This window comes from Clinocottus analis, unplaced genomic scaffold (assembly GCF_023055335.1).
Source record: "Clinocottus analis isolate CAN_PGR_092001 unplaced genomic scaffold, fCliAna1.0.p SCAF_5, whole genome shotgun sequence".
Classification (NCBI taxonomy): Eukaryota; Metazoa; Chordata; class Actinopteri; order Perciformes; family Cottidae; genus Clinocottus; species Clinocottus analis.
In genome coordinates, this window is record NW_027176207.1 from 4,135,738 (window position 1) to 4,155,527 (window position 19,790).

A 19,790-nucleotide genomic window follows, 5' to 3' on the forward strand; every position below is an offset into this window, starting at 1 on the left:
TTTATATCTTAATTATTGCACTATGTGTATTATTTGTATTGTTTTATTCTACATATATGTTCATTGTTGTGCATCTTTCACCAAGACAAATTCCTTGCATATGCAACATACTTGGTAAATAAAGAATCCTGATTCTGAAGTGTCTTTTGTTTATAACTAAGTTGGTATTACATGTTTTTGAGTCAAGTCAAGTTCATCTTTCAGAATTTGCATGCACTCCATTGTGGTGCACATTGGGACCGAATTGTAGCCCTCTGACATCCTGAGCTTGTAATACTTGATTGGCAAAGTTGTTAAATCATGCAGTTCAAACATATATTAGTCCTTGATTACTCTTCTGGTGCATGCCAAATGATGACGTTGTATTACTTTGAGATGAATTATTTGACAGCTCCTGACGCTTCTATTTCCACCCCAGAAGACATCTTCTTCTTTTTTTACGAAGAAATAGTGGAAGCTAGTTTAAAATAAATCCATTGCTAGATTTCTGTATTAAATCTTGTTTTCTATCATGAGTCCCTACTGTCTGTACGGAGGAAGCGTTTTTTATAATCTCTGGTTGTGCCAGGTCATTGGAGGCGATGTTGGGGGGGAAAAGGAGGAAACCTCAGAGAGAGCAACAGAGGAGGATCCTTCTTTCAGGAGTATCCCTCTGGGTGGACAGAAGTACAATAGATGTCAATGTCATGTGTACACAATGAAAAACAACAGAATTGCAACACATCCATGCCAAAGGAATCTTATAATGAGAGTAGTACGCAGAATAATGATATAACCTGAGCCAGGTCTAACTATAAACCTGAGCCAGACCTAACTATAAACCTGAGCCAGCTTTATCAGAGAGGAGGTCTTGAGCCTACATACAGTTTCCGGTGTGCTGAGAGGTGGACCGGGTGAGCATGAATCTTTCAGGGTTTCGTACATTTTGATGGCATTACAGAGACATGGTGACATTTGAAAGGATTCCTATGAGAGATGATCCCTTGGCACTCAAGTGCTCTTCTCCCTGTGCATGAAAACACAACCCAAGATTTAACACCCGATCATATAGAAGCAGAAGACACTGAACTGAATCAAAAGCTTTTTGGATGACAGGGTCTGTACCTCGGACATATCTGGAGAGTTTTCTGCTAATTTACGCACAAATCTACGCTGCTCACGCCGGCGGTGCGCTGTGTTGTGTTGCTGGACCTGTGAGCGTCTCTGATGTGGCGCATCTCAGCTGCTTCAAGCCAGCCGGGGTTAGAAAGATCTGATGGGAAAGGAAGCGATAGTGGTTTTCAAAATAAAAGTGTAACATTTGTGGCTTGCGAGACAAGAACTGGGGCATCCATCATTCCATCATCCACACGTGTATGAAAGCAAGAGAAAATATTCATGTTAAAAGCCAAAATGTGTGCAAAAAATAAAAAATACCACAAAGATAAATATCATTTCCCTTGTTTTATAAGTAAACAGATGAATTGATACACACGTGAGCACACCAGCCCTCAGTAAATTCAATCTAGCGTTCATGTAACGGTTGTTGTTATTTGTTGTATATTTACTGTGGAGTTTTTTTTTAATATGTATTCAACACCTTGGATCTTATAATGTAGTAAAAATCAATGTGGTTCTCTTGTCTTTAATGCAGAGGAGCACACTTCTTTCTTTCTACAAATGCGACAACAGCTAAAAAATGAGAATAATATCAAATAAAATGTATATGTTTGATAAATATGTTTATTATGAAGTAGCTCGGTCCTAAGTGGGCTACAAGGTCTTTAGCTGCTATGTGGTCATACTTGAGGAGCTCAGACAAACTAATCAGCATCATAAATTCACTTTATAGATGGTTTTCAGGCTCGTCTGTTATCCTCCTCCTGTCTGATGGGCCTAGTGTTTTGATGGCGCTGCATGTCTGAAACGTGAAAGGTGATACTGTCCGGATGTATTATTAGTAATCAGGAAAGGTGTTCTACTGTATCCAATAAAGTAGAACCACGTGTCAACATCATGGAATACCAGCGGCACCACACACTTCATAAACCTTCAGGACTGCGGGACTTTTCGCTGTCATACGTATGTTCCAACGAATTAGTGTTGATTCATAAACGCCTTTACGTCGAAAGCGAGAGACCGGAACTACCTTCCTGAGTGCATTCTTCCGGACTTGATGGTGGTGCGCATCTCTCACCGACCGGGAACACCGATTTCTGAACATTCCGGCCTCCCCACCCCCCCCCCCCCCCCCTCACACACACACACACACACACACACACACACACACACACACACACACACACACACACACACCCCACACCCCCACCCCGCCGCCGCCGCCGCCGCCGCACCGCGAGCTGTGTTTTCCTGCGAGCTTGCTGCAAAAAAAGGGGGAGCGGGCTGCACTTTCGGCGTCGCGAGGTTCTTTAAAGTGAACCGGGCCGTACCGGGCGGTGGCACCGGCGGAGGGACATGACACGCATCCCGCAGCAGCCGTGTTTGTTTTGCGTGGCGGAATGAGGCAGCGGGTGGAGAGCCGCCTCGGAGACGCTGGGCTCCGGCCAAACACCGCCGCATTCTGAGCGCCTCATCCGCTGCTCAGGACCTGCGTTGCATTGCATCTGCTGCATCGCTGATCCGGCCGTGTTTGCTGTATCTTCTTTTTTTCTTTATTATTATTATTATTATTATTTTTTATGTGCAAAGTGCATGGTGGAGAAAAAAAAATGCAGCTTGTTTGAGAGGACCCCCCCCCCACCACCACCACCTCCTCATACACACACACACACACACACACACACACACACACACACACACACACACACACACCTCCACCCCCCCCTCTCTCCTCCAGATATCCGTCGCTGCCATGACAGGCAGAGGTCTCCTCTCGACCGCGGCTCGGCCGGCTGCAGAAGAGGCGGATTGATTCGGGGACGGTCGGGGTCGCGTCTGCGGATGTTATTGTGTCCGCTCGGATCCCCGTGAACAGCACCCGCGCGAGCGCACCGCGATTCTCACTCAGGGAAAGAGGGGAGAGAGTAAAACAACATGTCCTCTCGGTCTGCATTACCGTCTGGGAACGACAGGAGTACTGGAGACCATGTAAGTGCAGCTCTGCAGCCGACAGCCTCTGTGTTTGTGTGCATGCAAAGGATAAACCGTGCATCCCTGCAGACAAATACACAACTAGATCTGCTAATATATATATGTGGCCTTTGGCATCCATTCACTAGGTTTGTTCACACAGTGTAGGCGGTGTGTGTGTGTGTGTGTGTGTGTGTGTGTGTAGAGGGGGGGGGGGGGGGTCATTGATGCTGCTATATGTTCCTCATTGGGTGAAAGGATATGGGCAAGCAGGTGATATTGGATGGATCTTCTTGAGCAGAACAGACTCTTTTATTTATTTATCCCCCCCCCCCCTCCCCAAAAGGGCTAACCTTGAGTGTCTGCGCAGGGAGAGAGCCGATGGCGAGCCAAGCAGCCCGGAATGAGTCCATCCGCATACGATAACACTCCGCGGATATGCGCAGAAAGCCTGAAAAACCAGCCGTCACCTCTTATTATAAGGAGAGATAGTGATGTCACATTAGACTCCTTGCTGCTGCTGCTGCTGCTGCTTCCTCAGTGTGTGTGTTTGTGTGTGTGTGTGAGTGTGTGTGTGTGTGTGTGTGTGTGTGTGTGTGTGTGTGTGTATGTGTGTGTGCGCGCGTGCGTGTATTCCCCAGAAATTGGATGGGTGGGACGTGAGCGCAGAAGGCCACAGTAAATGTATGGAGAATATCTGGGTTTGTTCGCATGAAGCGAAGGGGGATTACTGCGTAAAAGGATGTGCAGTCCGTTGCTGCGCAGCCTACAAAGCGCCCAACCCCAGAGCCGGTGGGTGTCAGACAGCGCCATACATTCAGTACAGTGGAGAACAGTAGCGGCCTCTAATGAAGACAGAGGCAGAGGGGGTTTATTCATGTGAGACAGGCGGAATGTGACAGAGTCTATCTCTCTATCTGCACACTCAGTATGCATGTACCCGCCATCAAAACGGGAACATGACTGATTGGCGTTGCATTATGGCATTTCTGCCCTAACCCCCCCCCCCCCCCTCCCCTCCTCTCCTCCCACCCCCCATCTGTTTGTTAGCAGAGCTCTCAGCACAGAGGGATGGTTAAGCCAGTAGATGTGTGTGTGTTTGTGTGTTTGTGTGTGTGTGTGTGTCTGTGTGTTGTGGGGGGGACTGGATGTGCACAAGCGTGTGAGTTTACACTAAGTGTGAGTGCACGATTGATTACGAACACACAGCCGTTTCCTTCCACTTAAAATGGATCTCTGGCTCCTGATGTCGTCCCTTCCACAATGAAACGGCGGTGACAGATGAGGGAATGGGTCGGGGGGGGCGTCGTGTCGCTAGGCGTGAGGCCCTATAGCACCCTCGCCGGCGTCTTTAGATTTGGAGAGACGTGGGTCCAAATTGGCTCAAGGTGGAGCATGAGCAAGGAGGGAGTGTGTGAAGGTGGGGCGTGAAGCTGTGTTTGTGTGTGTGTGTGTGTGTGTGGAGCTGAGAGCAAGGGGGTAGGGGGGGGTGACTGGCCAGGGACCACTGTGCCGGCATCTGCTCCCTCTTTCCTGCTATACATCCCTCTCTCTCTCTCTCTCTCCTCTCTCTCCACCCTTCCTTCGGCCATCTCCTGGCGTCATCGTCGTCATCCTTCCCCCTCTGTACTTTCCTGGTCACATGACAAGAAGCTGCTTCACGCTGGGACGCATCCGGCTTCGTTTGTGTGAACGCACGTTGTTGTCCTCCCTCCGTCTTCCGCTCGGCTTCCTCCCCGAGCGTTGTCCGTGACTCAAGCTTCCGAAAGCGTCGTGGTCCAGGGGAACACGCGGCCAGCGGCCAGCGGGGCCTGCCGGCGCTCCACGGCCACTTCAGGTTGTTTTTTTTTGCGATGGGAAAATATTACCTTGACGCCCTGTTGTTACTTATCGCATGAAGACACCTTCCGGAGGTCAAGTGGCAGACCTCTGAAGGAGAGGATGCTGAAAACCCCAAAACTGAAAACGACACGTTTCACATGCCTGACAACAGCTGTTCACATAGAAAACAAGGGGCATGTATTCACATGCTCGGCTCCGCGGAGCTCCTTTTAAAACAAAAAACATCTGGTGGGACGTTCTGGTGTGGCCGCTCGGTGACTCCCACAATCTCAGCAGATACTCTAGAGTGAGGTCCCCCCCAACCTTCCGACCTTTATCTTTAAAACAGTTTAGCTGCTGCCTGAAGACAGCTTGTTGTCCGCATATTGTTTGGTGAGCAGAGTTTATAGCTTATAGTTTATAGCTTTAGAGGCAGAAAGAACTAAAGCAGATTGTGAAGCTTCTGGAGACCCCCGGTGCTCCCTGGGTAGAGGTAGTCTTGGAAGGCCCGGCTGGGCAACGTATCGATATCGTGATACGTGGTGAGATAACGTCTTCCATTTTGGATATCGTGATATGGCACTTGATATATGGCCTATATCAACATTACTGATGTTTATTTATCAAAACCTAACGTTGTAAAACCTGTAATATCGATATCTAGTCTCCCTACATGAATGTTCATGAAGTTTGTGGTGCATCTCATTATGCTGATGTCATACGTATACTGGTATTTAATGGTCTCCACATAGCCCAGCCCTATAGAGGCGGTATGGTGTTGGCACTTTGAGTGACCGCCATTGTCTCTTCTCTCTTTCTTACCCCCCCCCCCCCCCCCACCCTTCATTCCCCCCCACACTCGTTTTCCTTTATTTTCCAGCATGTGGCGTTGGGAGCTAGCCGCTCCGACAAGGCCACCAGCCAGTCCAGCCGCTCGCTGGGCGCCCGGTGCAGGAACTCCATCGCCTCCTGCTCCGACGAGCAGCCGCACATCGGCAACTACCGCCTGCTCAAGACCATCGGCAAGGGAAACTTTGCCAAGGTCAAGCTGGCCCGCCACATCCTGACGGGCAAGGAGGTAAGACACGGGGCAGTAGAGGGCCGTGGTGGGAGGGAGGGGGGGAGGGAGGAGGAGAGGATGATAAGTTCAGGGTGAGGAAAGAAGGCGGTCAGTTGATTTTGCTGCTGTCATGAAGATGTGATTCGTCGAGTATTGGGGGACATATCATGTATCTGTACCCACGGCTGGAGAACGTCCTGGTATACCATATTCTTCTCATAAGCCAATTAGAACAGAGTATGTCTCTTAAAGGGACAGGAGCTAAAACGGAGCGTTTAAACACATATATTCAGACAGACAGATGAGCAAAATCATATGTTTAAAAAAAAAGACAGCCGGTAAACATGTTGCAGTAGAAACCCTGAATACAAGTATGAACCTGAGAATGAGCACGATATGTTCCCTTTAAATATGCAACATCACAGGTTTCAACATATTTGTGAAGTAGTCAATCTTATGGGATGTAAATGTGACCTATATATAAGCTTCTCTGGTCAACAATGCTCTTTCAGTCAAATATTAAGCTTGTGGATTGATTTAAGGCAAATTATTTCTATGCACAAGGGTAATATGTTATGACGAGGTACATGTTATATTATATGTTGCTTAATAAATATGATAAAGCTTAATAGATCACTGATAAACCATTGAAAACAACTTTTGCGATTCTTTGATGGTTATGATCACTTCATCTTAATAGGTTGTTAAAAATGTATAACTGTATTATTACCGGAAATAATTTCCAACCTGGCAACCCAAAATGTGTTATTATAAATGACTGGAGGCTTAAAGCTTTAGCGAGATGATTTATCTGTCAAAAGGCCATTAGTTGTAATTTCGCCATTGTAAAAGATGGCTCCATCGTTGCTGGTGCACCAATAGATGTTATTTGTGTTCCTCTGGGATCGGGCTGTGTGTTGTTCAAGAGGTAGAGCTGTAATGAATCTGTAGGAATAAATGGAGGCTGTCATGAGGAGAGGTATATTGTAATGGTGGTTTGTTTACTTTTCTCATCAAAATCTTGCTTGACATCTCTTCCAGGTTGCAATAAAAATCATTGACAAAACTCAGTTGAACCCAACCAGCCTACAAAAGGTGAGTGCCTCGAGTCCTCAGGTACAGAAGCTGAAATACACAACACACACACACACACACACACACACACGCACACACCATCACATACAATCGACCCACATCGGCAGCAGCCAGGCATCAGGCATGTGGAGGGTTTTCGGTCACATTGATGTAATTCAAAGAAATAGTCGTCACGCCGTCGGGGACTTGGAGAGGTTCAGGTTTATCCTCAGCTGTGAGGGGGGAAGGGGGGGGACGGGAGAGCAGCTGATAGAGCGAGAGAGAGAGGGGGAGAGAGAGAGAGGAGGGGGGGGGGGGGGGGCTCGCGGGATGTGATGCTGTTTGGCAGGTGCTAGGGACTGGATGGGAGCGAGAGGAGACCTCTGCTCTGGAGATCATCTCTCCCCTCTCTCTCTCTGGGGCTAATCACTGCCCTGAGAGGAGGGGGGGGTGGGGGAGGGTGACTCATCTCGGAAACCGCGGTCACCCAACTCATCCCTTTTGTGTGTGTGTGTGTGTGTGTGTGTGTGTTTGTGCGTGTTTGCATTCTTATTTCGTCTTCCAGACTGTGATGTTCGAGCTTTGGTGGCCATTTCGTCGTGTCTTCAGAAAAGCTTTCTCTGTTTGTCACAAAGAAAGGCTTTTGATGGACTGGACTCTTCTTTACTTCTTCTTCTTCTTCTTCTTTTTCCTGCTGTGGTCAGCAAATGTGGGTGTTGAGCCTGTACGGTGGACTCTGGAGGTTTGTTGTGCGTGAAGGTCAGAGGCGGGGGAAAAAAAAAGTGGACACTTTGGTTTCGCCACTCATCAAGGGCAACCGCAGCGTGGCGCGGACGCACACGTGATTCAGACACAGGGAGCAGGAGGGCCGAGAGCGGGAGCGCCGGGAGCGGGAGCGCCGGGAGCGGGAGCGCCGGGAGCGGGAGCGCCGGGAGCAGGAGCGCCGGGAGCAGGAGCGCCGGGAGCAGGAGCGCCGGGAGCAGAGGGCCATGGAGGAAGGAGCACCAGGAGCAGGAGCGCCGGGAGCAGGAGCGCCGGGAGCAGAGGGCCATGGAGGCAGGAGCACCAGGAGCAGGAGCGCCGGGAGCAGGAGCGCCGGGAGTAGGGGGCCATGGAGGCAGGAGCGCCGGGAGCAGGAGCGCCAGGAGCAGGAGCGCCGGGAGTAGGAGCGCCGGGAGCAGGAGCGCTGGGAGCAGGAGCGCCGGGAGCAGAGGGCCATGGAGGAAGGAGAGCCGGGAGCAGGAAGGCTGGAAGCAGGAGTGCCGGGAGCAGGAGTGCCGGGAGCAGGAGCGCCGGGAGCAGGAGGGAAGGGAGCAAGAGCGCTGGGCGCAGAGGGCCATGGGGGCAGGAGGGCCGGGAGCAGGAGCGCTTGGAGCAGGAGTGCTGGAAGTAGGAGTGCTGGAAGTAGGAGGGCCATCGGGGCAGGAGGGCTGGGTGCAGGTCGATATCCGGACGCTCCGTGACTTGACGTGGAATGGCCCTCGGTCACAGGTTGATCCCGTGCTGGGATATATCTCCAGTTCATCTCAAGAACACATTAATCTGGATCAGGTCAATAAGTATCTCACAGTGAGGGAATATTAACACAGACAACCGATCAATTGACCCATATTTGTCCATGATGCTGCTTATACATGCACATATGGGCCAGAGCGTCCCTCTCTTATCTCCTTATACCTCCCTCTTGATTGTTTTGATTTTGTTGTTGTTGTAAATCATCTTTTCCTCAATCAGTGCAACGATAGCGGTGACCTTGGGTTGTTTCAGTGTGATCAAGGCTTTAGTGCATAAAAGTTCTCTTTTCCCAGAACCACCCGTTGGCCCTTTGATCGCTCGCTTCCTGTAATCCTGATACTTTGACTCATCATATTTCTGCTGCTCATACCATGTACCATACCTGCCTAGAATATTAGATGCTCTGCAGCAACTGTAATCCCAATTTGTATGTTATCCTGCTTGGCGCTTTTTTTTTTTTTCTTCTTTTTTTTTTCTTTCTTGGACCGGAAACCGGCTGCCACGAGGGACAATGGAGAGGAGAGAGGCGGCCGCTGATTGGAGAGATTGCTCTCGGTGTTGGTCGGTGATGATAGCGGGGCTTCTTTACATACCCGTGGGCTCCAGAAAATCCTCAGTACCGAAGACATGAAAGAGCCAATATTAGCATAATCTGGACGGTAATGTATGGAGAGAGAAGAAGGAGAGAGGGAGATGTATTGTACAGAGGAGGGGAAAAGAGGGGGAGGAAGAAAGGAAGAGGGAAGTGAAAATCTACACTCAACATCCGTGAAGAGGAAATGCCAGGTTATCGGAGGAGATCTGCATCCTGTGGGAGGACACCACACATGTGTCAGTTAGAAATGATATAGCTATGTAATACTTACATTTGTTTCCATCTGCTATATTGGTAATTGCAGTCTTTCTTGCCACGGAGCTCGCGTGTCCCTCGCCGTCTGCTTTATCGTCACGCTGCTATTTATTTGCGGTCATTAGCGATGACCGGGGTCGAACATGTTGCCGGGGGGGGGGGGGGGGGGGGGGGGGTTGTTTATTGTTTTGATGGATCTGACCGCTCAGCCGGGATTAACGGGACGCCTGGATGAGGAGACGATTCTGCACTACGTATCCCAAGATTCCCTCCGAACACAGCTGGAGAAGCTGGGGAAGGAGCCCGGTCTTAATACCTGGGTCGCTATGGCAACAGTGACGTGGTGGGGGGGGGGGGGGCGCCGCTTGAGGAGAAGACTGTCGGAGAGGAATTAAATGAAGGGGGATGGAGGGAAAACAGGAAGGGGGGGTTGAGAAAAGAGGATAGAAAAAGCGTATCGCACCATCTTTTACCATCTTCTCACCATCGCACCATCTTTTTTTTTTACCCCCGGTTGGTGGAGTTGACGACGTGGAGGAGAGTCACCGTTTTTTTCAGCGATGGCCTTTTTGTTGTAGACATGAACCAGGAGAGCTGGCTCAAATGGGTCCCCCAGAGGAGGCAGAGCACACCACAGGGAGAAGTGGTCGGATGGAGAGGAGAAGTTTTGGCTGCAGATTCGTCCCGTTTGTTGTTGTTTTTAACGCCGAGTGGGCTTTGTGGGTTGTCGTCACCCTGGAACATTTGCATTTGGATGAATATCAGAGACGGCAAGTGAGGTGTTATTTTTAAGACAAATAGTATAAATGTGAGTGCTTGTCCTGCCCCCCCACAATCTCTTCGGGGGTGTTTGTTTGATTTCAGCAGCTGAATTGATGGCACGTTATTGTGCTATGAAGACTGTATGACAAACAGCCACATCACAGGGGCCATTTTATTTGAACGGCCATTTAATCTATGAAGTGATGTTTTAAAACAGTTGCTTTCCACCGTTGTGGTCATTCATATAACGCTGTCAGACTCATGATGCACGGTTTACAAGAAAAAGTATCAGAATCAATGCAGCACATCTTTTTGTATTACCCACCTTTGTCTTTCTTGTAAAACCTGGACCCTACATTACCCACAATGCAACTCGACCGCTTACGGTTTGGTAGGAGATTCAGGCATGGCGTTGGCTAGCAGCAGCTAATGTAGCATGGAGCCTGTGGCAGAGAATTTGTTCAAATGTAGTCTTCAGACCCAACTCGTGACATCACTTCCTCAGACTTTGCACGATGTGCAATCTTTTTCATAAATGCATTGCAGCGGTCCTCTCCAACACCCTACACGCTGTGATGTCTCCCCTATGCTAATACAGTAGCTACGGTTACAATATGCTAATCTTCCGCCACAAATTCTTAAAATTTGCCTTCTTAAAATTTGCCTTCTTAAAATTTGCCTTCTTAAAATTCTTAAAAGGCCTGCCGCCTTAAAAAGCCACATTTTGCATTCAGAAAACTTAATATGAATTTTGATACAATTTAAGGCAAAAATTATGTTATTCCTCTATTAATCAATTTAGAGATTTGGGGCACTATAGCTTCCGTATCATGTCTTCTTTAAGACTCGCAGAGAGAAAACATCCTAAATACACATGAAGGTGTTTTGGTCTATTCTAGATTTTGTCTATTACTTTGTCTACTGGAGATACTTTATATTTCTCCTAAATTTACCGAAAGCTACAATTAGAAAATGCCTCCTTTACATGTCTAAACATACAATTTGTGAAAAGTTGTAATTCAAAGGAATTGCCTTAATTCAAGTCATGAACTGGAGAAGTTTCATTGCGATATCTATCGGTTATATTGTGACCCGACTCACCCGGGTGACCATTGACAGTAACGGGAATGGACTCGCAGGATTCACAAGACATTAGTGTCAGCTGCACCGTCCAGGTGAGCCTCTGCACCTCTGACAAGTCTGACTCCCTGTTGGTCCTGAATCTCATCCACTTATTCCAGAGCGACTCAGCGCACAGGATTGTTTTTGGGTCTCAGTGTTTCTCAGCTGTTGAAATGAACCACTGTCCTAAAATGAGGCAAACGTAAATACGCCGTTCTCATTTTTACTCATCATGCTGACCATTTGCTGCCCCTCGTTGCGACAGATGCACAGATGCACGACAACGTGGAGACCCAGTGTTGAACCCTCAAAGGCAGCGTCTGCACCAACAGGTCTATTCATGTCACCACCAAGGCATTAAAACTCTCTTTTCTTCTTCCCCAGCTCTTTCGGGAGGTACGAATAATGAAAGGCTTAAATCACCCAAACATAGGTAAGGCACATACATGCATCTCAGTATGTTTGTGTGTCTGAGTGCTGCGAACCTGCCTGGGTGTGTGCGTGTGTGTGTTTGCGTCCGTGTGTGTATGTGTCCAGACTGAAGTGTCATGCTTTGAGTAAGCTTCCGAGCGTCCGCTGACCGAACCGTAGCGAGCGAAGTCTCATGCCTCACGTGGAGGTCACGAGGTTGGATTGCATAAAGCTGAAATGCCATATGGTTAAAAAATAAATAAAAACACAGCATCATGGCGGGGTCATTGGTATTAAGACAGACAGGCAGCCGTCTGCGCTGTTATTTATGACGGAGGCAGGATTTGTTGATATGTATTTGATTTTAATCTGCTTCTGTTTTGGGCCACAGTGCAGCTGTTCGAGGTGATCGAGACGGATAAGACCCTTTACCTAATCATGGAGTACGCCAGTGGAGGTGGGTACACCGGGCCGGCACGTCCGGGAAATACCATGTGTGCAAAGGATGCTGAAGGTTACAGGTTCGATAGAACTGCGGTTTGACTGGGAATTGCCAAATACAGTTTGCAAGAACAGTTTGACACATTGGGAAATACGCTCACTCGCCTTCTTGCGGAGAGTCAGATAAGAAGAAGAATAATGTCCGTACGCTCGATACACGGGCTAGCTGTTTCCCCCTGTTTCCAGTCTTTATGCTAAGCTAACGGTCCTTACGTTCACAGTACAGACAAGAGAGCGCATGTTTGTCAAAAATGTTGTAGTATTTCTTGGTTATACATTACAGTTGAGGGTAAGTATAAAATATTGTAAAATAAAATATTATATTAAATACTGTTGACACCAAAATGGGACCTTCGGTTTCTGTGAGTTTAATGTTTTATTTGAAGTACAAATCAAGTGAAATTATTTACCATTGTTTAGTGTCTTTTCCCACTGTTCTAAACAAAAATGTAGCGTTGAATTAGTGTTTTGAGCGATACACGTCTATCTATTAACCACATTACTAGTTAATTTTACTTTCTGTTACGTTTTACCCATCCAAACTCATGATGCTCCGGCACATTGAGATATTGGGACCGTGCAGTCACCATAAGACGACTGTGGACTCCCACCTAATAGGGGCTGTACGGTTCTATATCCAAAAGTAATAGAGTATGGAACCACATCATAAATGACTGAGCAGCCGCCATGCAGTAATGGTGCTGCTGTTAACTTTAGACACAGTTTCAGGAGCGATGGCAGCACATAGCATCCAATGCTGCGCTCCTTTTCTTTCTCCTTTTCGCTTCCATTAGTCTCTTTTATGGTTCTATTTGTGTCGGTTTCTTGTCACCAATCCCGTTTTTCTGTGTTCTGGCCCAAACCGTATCATTTGCTCACTGTGACCTTGGAGAATGTCACAGACTCAGTTTCAAATGTGGCTTTCTGTCAAGCCCAAAGTGTTCGAAGTTGAGGATAAAAAAGACCATAAGGATGTATTTTAGGGAGTAGTAGTGGTCCCTGAATGTCAAAAATGAACTATCTATCATTATAAACAGTATATTCAAGTTTGCATAATATAGGGGTGGGAATCATCAGAGGGCTGATGATGACATAATGACATTTTGGAGCAACATGTATGTAAACTGCAACATGATTGGTTGACGGGGGCATACAGCCAGGAGGCGGTGATTCTAGTTTATGAAGTGACATATAAGATTCAACCCCACCACTCCACCGTAGTCATTTACAGTTCATTCTTCTTTTTCTCCTTTACTCAGGAAAAGGTTTTCCGTTATCGCGAAGTTGTATTTCGACCTCATATTTCCTGGCAATGGAAAAAATCAAACTAAATGTAAAGCCGATGCCAAATGATACCCTGTATGTTCTGTTTAACAGCCGTGCATACGCCTTGGAAATAAAATAGTCGGACGGACATTCTCATCCAAGTCAACGTAGCAGGATGACACCTTAACTTTAGCCATATTAGCCCGTTAGCCATATTAGCTGCATAGCCCCTGAGTGTATCTCATTGAGCTGGGGTGCATTGTATTGCTTGTAAATTCAACTTGTTCATGTTTAAGAGGAAGATTGAGTCATTTACTTCATCCAAAGCCACTTTAATGTAACAAGATATAACATTTGAATCATATTTAATACTTTCATTTAGCTTGTAGGTGGATTTTCTTACATTTCGTTACCCTAGCCAGGCTAGCCGTTTCCCCCTGGTTCCTGTTTGTAGACGCTAAGATAACACACGCCTCACATTGATGAGAATCACTCTTCTCTGTGATCTTCTTCTGTACGTGAATAAGCGTTTATTCCCAAAATCTCAAACTCTTCTTCTAAGTCTGTGTCATTCTCTGTTTTCCCGTCGCCACGAAACAAATTTCTACTGGCGGACAATAAAGTTGACACCTTGACAGCGCCTGCACCTTATAAATATTAATAAGTGAACTGATGTGATTGGAATTGATTGTGTGCATCAGCAATATGTAATCAAATAGCGATAATGCTTCTGGCTTCATGAGCTGACTGATCTGTCCCCGCTGCTCACAGGTGAAGTGTTTGACTACCTCGTGTCTCATGGGAGGATGAAGGAGGTTGAAGCCAGAGCCAAATTTCGACAGGTAGGAATACATTGCCTCTCGGACGGCCGCGTTGTACCGACCCTCTCGCTCAGTCGACAGCACTTCAGCTTTTGTCTGTCTCCTCGTGTTCACAGATTGTCTCCGCTGTCCACTACTGCCACACCAAGAACATTGTCCACAGAGATTTGAAGGTGAGAGGCTCTGAAGATGTTTGTGGGGGGCTGGTGGATTAGGGTTTTGTCCAAAGCTAGGGGCATTTCTTCCGCTGACAGATTACACTGAACAGAAAGTTATAATCTGGGACTAGTCTTAATCTGTGTCTGTGAAAAAGGGTCCTTTAGCATCTTAATCGCACGGTGAGGCGCTGGTGAGTGGAGCAGCAGGGAAAGGGTAGGAGGCAGCCCGGGCCTGTTCTAATAGATTATTACAGCCCCAAACACACGCAGTGACATATAAACAGTGTGAGTCATGTACAGTATTCATGTTGTTGGACAACGCAAGCTCGGCCTTCACCCCCCCTTCCCCATCAGTCTCTCATCTGCTCTTTCTTCTTCTTCTTCTTCTTCATCACAACTCCCCTTGTGTCCTGCTCCTTCCTCTTTCTCCTACCCCATCCCCACTATTTCCTCTTCCTCCCACCAACTCGTTGTTCTCTGTTCCCTTTCTACCTTCTCTCCCTTCCCTGCTGCCTCCTCTTCCTCCTCCTCCTCCTCCTCTCCCTTCTTTTTTTTTGTGACATCAATATATGTGCCACTCAGGCGGAGAACCTTTTGCTGGACGCCGACGCCAACATCAAGATCGCCGACTTTGGCTTCAGCAACGAGTTCACGCTGGGCAACAAGCTGGACACGTTCTGCGGCTCGCCGCCCTACGCCGCCCCCGAGCTTTTCCAGGGCAAGAAGTATGACGGGCCCGAGGTGGACGTCTGGAGTCTTGGAGTGATCCTCTACACGCTGGTCAGCGGCTCGCTGCCCTTTGACGGGCAGAACCTGAAGGTAAGTGGAGGGGAGGGAGGTGTCATCCCTCAGCGGGGTTTCGGTAACTAACGGGTTAACATGTGTTGAAATGTTTCCAACAGCCACCTGCGTTAGTCAAGATGACATTGTCTGTTTCTATTCTATTGTATATATATATGAAATATATATGAATATGTGGTGTTTTCAAGCTGTGGAACCATTTTATTTGGCTGTATAAAACCCATGTAGTTTAGGGTTTAGCGTCATTTAGGGCTGAGTGGTTTGCTTTGCTTTCAACGTTATTATCTCCGTAAGATGTAAGACTTGGGAGATCATGCTCTGAGTTGTGTTTGTGTGTATGTGTGTGTGTGTGTATGTGTGTGTGTGTTTTAGCGCTGATGCCTATTAGTCGACTGATTGGTCGTTTTGGTTGTACAGTCGAATATTATAGATTTATTTAGTGCGATAGTCGTATTACATGCTTTTTTCTTTCTGATTGACTTATTTCCTAGAAAATGATGAGCACGTCTCTGGTAAACGAAAGTTTTAAAGTAGTGCTTCTGTGTGATTCCTTGTGGAGATACTCTGAGACGACTGATCTGTCAATCAAATCGACTAATTGTCTACTTGTGCGTTCACACCAAAAGTGTTGCGAATTTTTGCAACGCTTTTCCCCTGAGTTTACTCGCGAGAGTTTATGTGGTTAATTCGTGGCTTTTCTGTGGCTTTACTCCGTGAAAACAATTTGCGTCATTCGCGATGCCCGGCGGAAAATTCTCTTTTTCACAACCATTCGCGTCCATTGTGCATTGACTCTGCATGTAATCTCCTCGCGCGAATAATTCCCAACACTTTTGGTGTGAACGCAGCAAGTCAACGAAGCATCTCCTTGGTCGAGGACAGCCCCCGTTAGTGTGTGTCTGTATCTAATCTCTCCTATTACTTGACCCATCAAGTAACATTTTAAGGCCCGCATGTGATGAACAACTGCTTCAGTAGCAAAAGGCATTTCTGGATAAAGATAAAACAAGCTGTAATAAGTCTGTAGGGCGACTGTGGTTCAGTGGTAGAGGAGGGTTGTCCTTCAGTCACATGGTTCTGCTAGTCCACATTGATGTGTCTTTGGTCATGACACTTCACCCCAAGTTGCTCCCAAAGCTGTGTCTACGGTGAATGAATGCTGTGTGAATGTTGGATAGATCCTGATGGCAGGTCCTTGCATGGTCCCTCCCATTAGAGTATGAATGTGTGTGAATGGGTGAATGATGATGTAGTGTTAAAGCGCTTTAAATGGTTGAAAGACTAAAAAAGAGATCTACAAGTACAGTCCATTTACCATGCCGCAGGTCTTTTTGGGCCTTTGTCGTGCACTACACATACTTTGCATTTTTGCACTTTATTGTTTAAATGTAATCAATACACTCTGCGCCACTTTGACGACAAATTTCCCCTTGGGTATTAATAAAATATATATCCATCTATCCATTATAGATTATTGCACATTTAATCTCTCCTCCTAATGTCATCCCGGTGATGTTTAGTAGCGTCGAAGCAATATTCTCGGTCTTTATCTGTTGCAGTGTTATTGTGTAATAGAACCCTGCTGTTGAAAACAAACTCTAAAAAAATGGGATTTTATCCAAAATCCAGCAGATGGCAATGGATGGCCCCCTAGAGCTCCACCAGCGGACGGAGACAAATATGTATTTAACCCATCTCAAATCTGACCGCACCCCGGCGTACTGCCTGCAGTGAGGACCTGTGGACTTCTATGCAACAGACACATCTGACTGGTTTCATGGGATGAATTATTTTAGATACAGTATGTTGTGATTTAAAAGTTCTACATAAAGCAACGTGGTATTTATGAGTGGGGCAGTCAGAGTGTGTTTTGATGCAATGTGCTGTCACTATTATATTTCCTCATGCAAAAGTAGCCTCTTCTTACCATATTTGTGTAAAGAAAAAAATGCATCTGTGCATCTGGTTCATCGACTGTATTGAAGAACGCCACCCGTTGGTTTGTGGGCTGCCGTTTTGAAGCCTGGAACCATCTTGGATTGCGGCCATGTTGTTGTTTTTGCAACCAATGAATGGAGTTGACCAAATTTGGAATGCGGAGGAGTGATGTAGCGACAGCAACTTGTCAATCACAGTAAGCCCGCCCTGAAGCATGCTCTGCTTTATGGTCAGTTTGACTCTAAATGGACCATAGTTTACTAAACAAACATCATGCAGCATTGAAGAAGTTTTGAAACTAGAGATTGAGACATAAACTTATGTTTACTGAGGGAATAAATCAAGAGAGAAATACAGTCATTTTCTATAGACTTCTGTACAAAGTATTTTTGCAACCAGAGTCGTCGCCCCCTGCTGGTCCGTTGAGAGGATGCACGCTTTAAGACACTTCAGAAATAGAGGTTGCTGCCTGGTCTGGTTGCAGAGTTGGAATTTGAAGAGCTGAATGTCTAACGTGTGATGGATCTGGCCGACAGGAGCTGAGGGAGCGCGTGCTGAGGGGAAAGTACCGCGTGCCCTTCTACATGTCCACAGACTGCGAGGGGATCCTTCGCCGATTCCTGGTGCTCAACCCCACCAAACGCTGCACCCTAGACGTGAGTACACACCAGCACGGGAGGCGCAACTCAGCGTCGGGGGAGAAATTGAAACGCAACTGAAGCTTTTTCCATGTCTCTGTTTCTACAGCAAGTCATGAAGGACAAGTGGATAAATTCAGGGTACGATGCGGATGACCTGAAGCCCCACATAGAACCTGTTGAAGACTTCAGCGATGCGGCTCGCATAGGTGAGTCGGCTGGGCCGCTGCTACTGCTAAGAGGCCATAACACACCTGGTGCAAGATGTTTGTGTCCACTGCCTCTTCTCTGGCCTTACACATGTGGTGGTTTGTGCTCCTCAGAGGTGATGGTGGGGATGGGCTTCACTTCAGAGGAAATCAAGGACTCTCTGCTCAATCAGAAATACAATGAAGTCACCGCCACCTACTTACTACTGGGCCGCAAAGGCGATGTGAGTTACATGGATTTACCCAATATTCATTTATGCATACAACATATTTGGCTGACTTCCTAAGAGCAACTGGCAATGAATGAAATACCAGGTTAACCTTTTCCCTTGACCGCCATTTTTAAATGCATGCGTTAAATGTCATCTGCAAACAAGGAAATATCTGTCATCAAACTGGAATACCACTGTGCGTTCATAGGAGGCCAGCGAGGCTCGGACAGCCAGCAGCCTGTCCCTGGCGAGGGTACGGCCCAGCCCCATCACCAATGGGACCAACAAGCACTCCTCAGCCACCGGCTCCTCTTCATCCTCCACCTCCTCCTCACATAGCAAGACGCAGCGCAGTGCCTCTACCTACCACAGGCAGCGACGACACAGCGACTTCTGTGAGTCTCTTCTCTAACTTCTCTGACGTTTTATAAAGGTTCCACCTGGAGCTCTTTCACAGGGTTCTACCCAGAAGCCCCAATGAGAGATTCTTCAGAGAACCCTTCTATTATGTAAGAACCTTTTCTGGAAGCTCTATCCACAGCCTTTCCAACCTCTAATGCTACATTCACACTTTGACGCGTGAATAGATTACATGCAAAGTCAATGCACCGACGTGATAGGTTGCGAAAAAGTTAATTTTCCCATCTCTGCGGAAACATTTGCGTGACGCTGAGTGACGTAAGGCCGTCATCACCGCCATCCTGTCGTTGCTGAATCAAACTGCTGCTGGTCCGCCTGAAGTAACGCCGGTAGCGGCCGTCATTCAGACGCTGTTGTGGGACTATGGATAATATTATTATTTTTAGTTATAGAAAGTTAATATCGTTCCTTCTGTTCGTGGCTCGTGCTCTTGAGTGTGCGGTGGTTTGGTGCCGCGGTTTTGTTGGATTGTTTTGTCATGTTTTGTTATAACTAAATGTGACTGGTTCTTGTGAATTTGTTTTTGTTGATGTGGACAACATGCATTGTCCGTTAATGATGCGGCATCCCGTCATGTGCACATTTATGTATATCAGACGGCACAGAAAGCCCAGGTAGAAAATGCACAGCTCGCCACTGTCTCAAACCCAGCCAGGAGGTGCTCCAGAGAACCCTTTTGGAACCCTTTTCCTAAGACTGCAAGGCTGTGCCTGGTTGTGCAAAGGGGATATATCTCGAACAGCCCACCCGAGTGTATTTACAGAATATTCCTTATACGAGTCTCTGTGTCTGTGCTCTGCTGTCCTCCACAACAAAGGCGGGCCCTCCATGCCCGTCATGCACCCCAAACGGAGCCCCACTAGCACGGGCGAGCGCGAGCTGCGGGAGGGACGAATGCCTTCCCGTAAGGCCAGTTGCAGCGTGATGGGAAGCCACAGCCTCCCCCCCTCCAGCCCAATGGTCAGCAGTGCCAACAACCCCAACAAGTCTGAGATCCCGGACCGCCGCAAAGACATGACCGCCACCACGGTGAGTGACGGACGTGCTCCTCAAGCAGAGAGAAGAAATCAACAACAACAAAAAAGGGCAGCGCTTCTAATTTCCGTTGTTGGCCCATATGTCATCACATTGGGACTTTTTCT

The 19,790-nt window shown here is 47.4% G+C and overlaps 1 protein-coding gene and 1 long non-coding RNA gene across 7 annotated transcripts in view; one reads left to right on the plus strand and one right to left on the minus strand.

The window, feature by feature from the left end:
• LOC137802399 (uncharacterized) lies at positions 1-3,533 on the minus strand. Its single transcript, XR_011079967.1, has 3 exons — positions 3,423-3,533; positions 1,105-1,252; positions 1-1,006 (listed from the first exon to the last, which is right to left on the minus strand). It is a non-coding gene; the product is annotated as an uncharacterized lncRNA (long non-coding RNA).
• The window catches only part of mark4a (MAP/microtubule affinity-regulating kinase 4a), a 25,897-nt gene continuing 8,436 nt past the window's right edge, over positions 2,330-19,790 (plus strand). For 3 of the 6 annotated variants that reach the window (XM_068600203.1, XM_068600206.1, XM_068600205.1), the window contains exons 1-13: positions 2,330-3,087; positions 5,771-5,968; positions 6,992-7,045; positions 11,658-11,706; positions 12,076-12,141; positions 14,223-14,293; positions 14,389-14,445; positions 15,013-15,249; positions 17,706-17,825; positions 17,917-18,016; positions 18,131-18,240; positions 18,437-18,623; positions 19,451-19,677. In XM_068600203.1, the coding sequence (XP_068456304.1) occupies positions 3,034-3,087; positions 5,771-5,968; positions 6,992-7,045; positions 11,658-11,706; positions 12,076-12,141; positions 14,223-14,293; positions 14,389-14,445; positions 15,013-15,249; positions 17,706-17,825; positions 17,917-18,016; positions 18,131-18,240; positions 18,437-18,623; positions 19,451-19,677 (1,530 nt within the window). In that variant the 5' untranslated portion in view covers positions 2,330-3,033. The remainder of the gene's footprint in view (positions 3,088-5,770; positions 5,969-6,991; positions 7,046-11,657; positions 11,707-12,075; positions 12,142-14,222; positions 14,294-14,388; positions 14,446-15,012; positions 15,250-17,705; positions 17,826-17,916; positions 18,017-18,130; positions 18,241-18,436; positions 18,624-19,450; positions 19,678-19,790) is intronic. The other 3 variants (XM_068600209.1, XM_068600204.1, XM_068600208.1) reach the window with 1 other exon arrangement.